This window comes from Stomoxys calcitrans, chromosome 3, assembly GCF_963082655.1.
Source record: "Stomoxys calcitrans chromosome 3, idStoCalc2.1, whole genome shotgun sequence".
In the NCBI taxonomy this organism is placed as follows: domain Eukaryota; kingdom Metazoa; phylum Arthropoda; class Insecta; order Diptera; family Muscidae; genus Stomoxys; species Stomoxys calcitrans.
Window position 1 is genome coordinate 92,843,177 of NC_081554.1, and position 7,002 is coordinate 92,850,178.

Below are 7,002 nucleotides of genomic sequence, written 5' to 3' on the forward strand. Positions count from 1 at the left end.
TTAGGTTTTAATCTTTCACACAGTACCGTCGAGAGTATCTTGTATACGATGGGGAGGAGACGTATTCCTCTGTAAATAGTTGGCTCATTCCGCCTTGTCTCCTTTCTTGTGTACGGGACACAGTATGTTGAGATTCCATTCGTCGGGTATGCCAGATTTCGCAAGATGGGAACCACAACTTTGAGCCAGCAACTTTATCTACATTGGCACCGCCGTGACCGAAGCTAATGACAGCAGTTTTGAAATAAAGCGAAGAATAATATTGACAAACAGATGCTACTTTGGATTAAGTAAGCAGTTTAGAAACAAGGCCACCTCTGTTGTGAGGCAGTGTGTTGTACACTGAGGCGGCAGCCCTTGCCGATGAAGGAATCCATCGGGTCAATCCGGTACGTACAACCGGTTGCCATGGGATTGAGACACTGATACTACCCGTGTTGTTAAATGGTTCTGGGGCATAGGTACTTGTGAAAGCAGACGAGGCAGTCCTTGGAGTGTTTGAGAGATAGATTCTTCGTACAATATATGGACTGGTTTATGTTAATGGAGAATATAGGTGTCGCATGAATCACGAGCTGTATGACGACGATAGCATTGTTATAACAAACACGATGGTATAGGCAAACCGGGACGACCAAAAGCCGGATGGTGAAATCAAGTGGTGTGAGACACCTCGAAACTTGGTGTCAGAAATTATAAAATGAGCGCACAAGATCGAAGCGCTTTGAATGCTATTCTACGTTCAGCTGGTGGAACAAATGTTCTGTCATAGCCAATTAAAGTAAAGTAGAGCGCACAGCAAGCCGATTACTGGCTTAGGTGTATGTCCATAGTGGTATGTGGCGTATATCTGGAAGACTTTAAACCGTACCAAAAAAAGCTGCTTCGAGGCTTTGAAAACATTGCTGAAAAAAGTAACATTTATTTATTATAACAAAACACCTTATGCAAAATTTCAGCCAAATCGAATGAGACTTGCGCCCTCTAGCGGCTCAAGAAGTCATGATTCAAGATCGGTATATATGGCAGCTATATTATGTTACGAACCGATTTAGATCATGCTTGGCACTGTTGTTGGAAGTAATACCAAAACATCTCATGCAAAATAACAGCCAAATCGGATAAGAATTGTGCCCTCTCAAAGCTGAAGAAGTCAAGGCCCCAGATTGCTTTATATGACAGCTATACCAGGTTATGTACCGATTTGAACCATATTTAGAACAGTTATTGGAAGTGCTACCAAAACACTACGTGCAAAATTTCAGTCAAATCGGACGAAAATTACACCATCAAGAGGCTCAAGAAGTCAAGACCCAAGATCGGTTTATATGGCAGCTATATCAAATCGTGAACCGATTTGGCATTTATAATCCCAACCGACCTACAATAATAAAAAGTATTTGTGCAGAATTTCAAGCGCCTTGCTTTACTCCTTCGAAAGTTAGCGTGCTTTCGACAGACAGACGGACATGGCTAGATCGACTTAAAATTTCATAACGATCAAAAATATATATACCTTATGGGGTCTTAGACGCATATTTCGAGGTGTTACAATCAGAATGACGAAATAAGTATACCCCCATCCTATGGTGGAGGGTATAAAAAGAAAGAAATATTTTGAGACAAAATCGATATACCTTTTCGAAAAACACGATCTTACAACTATGATACAAATTCAAGTTTTAATTTACGATACAAAAACAGTCGAGAATTTATTGATAAAGACACACATAATCTATGAAGTACATTGTAATTATGCATGCACACATTATTCAAGTGTTCCGAGTATAAAAATGCATAATTTCACATTTAACAATCTAATAAAGATAATTCGTATAATACCGATTCGATAAAGTTTTATGAAAAATTGGCAGCTTTTAGCGTTTCATCATTTGTAGAAGACAAGCAATCTATATTAATATATCATTTGTGGTATTTATGGCAATGGGAGGTAAGTAGATAGCCCTTATTTGACTACGTAGTCTGGCTATTTCCACATCTTGAATTTCCAACTCCCGGACCAGTTGCGAAAATTGCACCAAGCCCTCCCGGTTGCCAGGAAATCCATACGATTTTATAACTTCTGTTTGTAATTGCATGACCAGAGGGAAAACGTGCTGCATCATAAGAAGCATCTCCTTGCCAGCGGACGCTTTGGCTTCTGATAATTTCTTGGAGTTTTCCGGTTGATTTACTGTTCGTATAATATCTATCAAAATTTGTTTGGCAGTGTCGTTGTTGAAATTCATAGCTCTTGAATACAACAAAAAGGAATTTTTATTATATTTTTTTTTGTTTATAATTATTTTACGTTGTTTCTCAGTTTTGGAAGTTTTTGTTTATTTTCGATTATTGCTGCAATCTATGAAATCGATAAATTTACAACAACTCTGTTCGAGTTAGTGTTGGGCAAGGCGTATCTATAAGGTGGCCGCATCGGCGAATTGCCACAACAAAGCATCTTTTTTGGGAACTTGATATGTCAACATTTGTAAGTAGGGGAAAGAAAATTATATTCGCCGTGACATTTAAAATTGTTGGCAAGTTTGTTTGGACCAATCAGAGCAAGAAGAAAATAGTTTTTTAATTTTTGAGTGTCAAGCAAAAAAAAAAAAAAACAAATTTAAAGATGTTCAAAATTCCTTTTAGCTCCAGACAAAACCATCAGGATAGCAGGTTTAAATAGTTTTCACTACGTTGTTGTAGCGGTACACTAGGTACCAAAGAATGTACAATCTTCCACGATAGACTAGGGTAGTTCCAGCTCAATTCTCAATAGGGCTGGGATTGATTCCAACACCACACATCACATGTATCAATAGCATAACTCTTTGTAACTCTCTGATAATTAGCGTATCACTAGTAAAGGACTCCAATAGGAATATTGTGACTAGAGCACAAGGGAGGATTTTTTAACCCTTTTTGGGGCTATTGGATAATTTGGGATTTTTACGTCATTTGAAAAGAAGGGGGATAAAATTTGTTGGCTACGAGGATGACGTTTTCATATCAGTGTATGGCCGTTCACAGAGCATATATGGGGGCTTGATGTAAACCCCCGAAAGATAAAGTTGGCGCTAGTCACCAATATGAAGTAATTTGGTGTGTTTAGGGCGGGGGACCTCTCCTAGAATTTTTTTTATAAGGCAAATTCAAACATGTTGTGACATATCAAATTTCATCAGCTGTGCTGATGCGGCTACCTTATTAAATACACCTTGGTGTTGGGGATTTTTCCCAAATTGGGGATTTAATTTCGAAAATTGGGACGAAATTTTTAGCTTGCGTACTGAGGGATTTAAGGTAAGATCGTTCACTGTGGAAAGTTTTCACAACGCATTGTTTGCTTATTGTAGAAATTCTCAAAAAATCGTTTTTTTATTTTGGTAAGTTGTGTTGTTTGCGTAGTGTTATCACGAAAAATAAAAGTGAAAAGGACCATATTTGCCAACGAAAATGCAACGCGAATGCGAGGAAAATTCCTTTTCTTATCATGTTGGCCCAAGTTGAAAAACGTTTTGTCCACGCTCTTAAAGACTGCCAAATTTCCACTCAATAAAGAACTTAGTATCACAAATGAAATTGTTTTCACAGATTATTTCACTATTGTTTTTATGGAGTTTCAGTGTGAAAACTAAAGTTAAAACCCCGTTTAAACCCCCGGATATAAGGCTCTCGTCAGCTGATTTTATAAAGGGAAAATTGATGATCGAGCCATTAAATCCGGATTTAAAGATCAGTGTAAAGGAAAAATGGATGAATGACACCGAACTGCATTACCAACGGGGTAGGTGTTTAATGCAATTGAGATTATTTAATGTTGGATGGAGCTATTAAAACATAAAATTTCATTGGTAGTTGTAAGAAAAAATTATTTAATGCCTGTTACGCAAAGAAAATTTCATCTGTGTCTAGTCTAGTCTAGGCCGGGCCAGAGGATATTAACTGGTGTTGAATGAAATGGGTAGGGAGCGAAAAAGAAGAATTAAAGTGGAAATTGTAACCGGGACCGCCGCAAGATGCACGGAAATTTAAAATGCCAAGTATTCATTGTTAAAAAAATAAATTTAAAACTGTGGCTAGCGCAATAGGGTAGGTATTCTATTCGGCTCTCCTCGTGAACAACTGTTAAACGCTATATAAAAAAATGAAGAAGCTAAAAACATTTGAAATAAGTAAATGCCCCTTTTACTCTAAAGGCTGGTACTACATTTTTTTGGGGGAAATTTTCCATAAATCTTTCTTTCGGTGGTTTGACAAGGTTACCACATTTGATTTTTTTAGGTTTCTTTGGCCAAAATGCTGTCATTTACATATAAAAATTCATATGGAACCAACCATTTTATGTAAATGTACATACAAATGTGAGTGTGTGGACCGGACTTAAATTCATATATGTTGTTGCAATATCAACCAAAACCCACCCCTTCGAAATAAAAAAATATCGAAACACAAAACTATTTAAAAAGGACCAACTTCGGCTTTTATTTGAAATAATAATTAGATTTTGTAGTATTTTCGTTGGTATTAGTTAAATAAACACAACTTTCCAAAAGCCTTCGCCAGCATCATCCACTTGTATAATGTTGTTGTAATAGCAAGACCAAAAGCACAACACTTTCACAATCGTACAATAGATATTACTTCGTATAATAGTTTATTATGAATAAAACATTTATTTTAGAAGTATTTTTATTTATTTTTTTATATTTATATACAAACCAGCTGAACCGGGCCCGCTCCGCTGCACCTTATTTTACTTTATATGGAACAAAATTATCCTTTGAATATTTATTTTCAACAATTAAAGAGATTTTTAGTGAAATAATATGCTACGAAAATAGTATATGCATATCGCTTGACTAACGGTATGACAATATAAGCGCCTTAATCTGAATCCAATTTGATCTTAATTGGACTATGGATTTTACTCGGAGGGTTTAATATCATTTAAGTTTGGATGTTAGATGTATTCCATTCTTAAAAGTCTTAATTTCAGCCCAATATTCTCATGATGTCCGATTTAGGGATGTTTCCGGGGATGAGGTGGTCCCCCAGTGCTGTTCTCTCAAATAAGGAGAGTTTATTTATAGGCGTCCCCCAAACACTTGGTCCAAAAATGGTTATCAAATTCGTTTTCTAATCTCAAATACCTTTCATTTGAGCCACATATTGGCATGGTGGGTAAATTTTTATCCTTTAGGGGGTTTTTGGGGAAGGGGCGGCGCCCTAAATACATGGCCCCACATTTGGATATAAGGATAGTATTCTACTCCCAAATACCTTTATTTGAGCCCCATATTGCGATGGTCAGTTAATAATTGCTGTTTGTGGGGTATTTTGGGAAAGGGGTAGATCCCCAGAGAATTGGTCCCAAAAGTTGGTATCAATTCCGTGCTCTTTTCTCCAATATCTTTCATTCAAGACCCACATTGACATGGTCGGTAAATATGCCCGATTTAGGGGTGTTTTAGGCAGTGAGGTGGTCCCCCACACACTTAGCTCTGAAAATATATCAGCATCGTGCTCAATTCTCATATATCTCAATTACCCTTCATATGAAACCCATATTGCCATTGGCATCGAAATTGGATGTCAAATTCGGTTTCTAATCTCAAGTACCTTCCATTTAAACCCCTTGTTGCAAAAGTCAACAAATATGTCCGGTTTAGGGTATAGGCCCTAATAACTATCAATATCGAGCCCCACTGTCTTAAAAACCCAAATTGTCTTGGTGAGCAAATACGTCCCATTTGGGGGTTGTTATTGGGGTGGGACGTCCCCTAGACAGTTGGCCTCGAATGTTAATATCAGATTCGTGGTCTACTCCCAAATACCTTTCATTTGAGCCCCATATTTCCATAGTCGGCAAAAATGGCCGGTTTGGGGGCAGTTTGGGGTGGCCACTCATTGACTTGGCCCTGAAAATATATATCAGATTCATGGTTTACTCTAAAATACGTATTATTTGACCCCATATTGCAATGGTCAGCAAATACTTCCTATATGGGTGGTATTATGGGGGTGGGGTGGCCCCATAGACACGTTTTCTCGAATATTGATATCAGATTCGTGTTTTACTCCCAGAGACCTTTCATTTGAGTACCCATATTGTTATGGTCGAAAATTTTTCCTTTTTGTGGCATGTTTTTGGGGAAGGGGTGGACCCCCAAGAGCTTGGTCCCACATTTGGATATCAGATTCGTACTCTACTCGTAAATACTTTTCATTTGAGTCCCATATTGCTATGGTTGGTAAATATGTCTGATTTTGGAGTGCTTTGGGGGTTGGGGTGATCCCCCAAGCAATTGGATATCAGATACGTTTTCTAATCTTAATTACCTTCCATTTGAGTCCCATATTGTCGTGATTGGTCTTTATATATATTAAGTAGGTTTTGGGGGTGGGGTGGCCCCCCTAGGTACCCCATCCGAAATTTGGATACCAAGTTTTTGATTTTTTTTCTATGAGAGAGAACACAAAATTTCGCTTAAATCGCACCACCCATCTCCGAGATCTGGCGTTTCTGAAAATTAGGATAAGGGGGAGGGTCCGCCTCCTTCAAATAGCAAAAACTGTAGTACTCTATTTTCACCACGGGGTCATTATGCGACATCTGTGAAAATTTCAAGAAAATCTGTTTAGCCGTTTTTGAGTCTATAAGGAGCACACATACAAACAAACAAACCGACACACAAATTCATTTATATATCTATAGATTTTCATCATTATAACACTGTTTTGTGGCTTATGTGTAGACTATTAGATCAAATAGAACATCTTTTTAAGATTTAAGAAAAATATCACAGCTGTGATATCAAGCCTTTGACATTTAGATTTACTGCAAAATCAACACAAAATTAAAAAAATTGTACTCAGCTGTTCGCATGACTTCACCTTATTGGTGCATCCTGGCTGTATGCCAAATTTTTTCCCATGTTTGGGCTACCTACCTCAACATCATTTTTACCTTGCCGTCCCTTGATAATAAGCACTTGTGTG

The 7,002-nt window shown here is 37.6% G+C and overlaps 1 protein-coding gene across 1 annotated transcript; it reads right to left on the reverse strand.

Moving 5' to 3' along the window:
- Window positions 1-1,675: 1,675 nt before the first annotated feature.
- LOC106084083 (protein C10) lies at window positions 1,676-2,326 on the reverse strand. The gene has a single exon (XM_013247547.2). The coding sequence runs from the start codon at window positions 2,247-2,249 to the stop codon at window positions 1,911-1,913; it is 339 nt and encodes a 112-aa protein (XP_013103001.1). The 5' UTR covers window positions 2,250-2,326; the 3' UTR covers window positions 1,676-1,910.
- Window positions 2,327-7,002: the final 4,676 nt, after the last annotated feature.

Excerpts from the sequence above, each read along its gene's own strand:
- LOC106084083 (XM_013247547.2), bottom strand. The coding sequence starts at position 2,249 with ATGAATTTCAACAACGACACTGCCAAACAAATTTTGATAGATATTATA.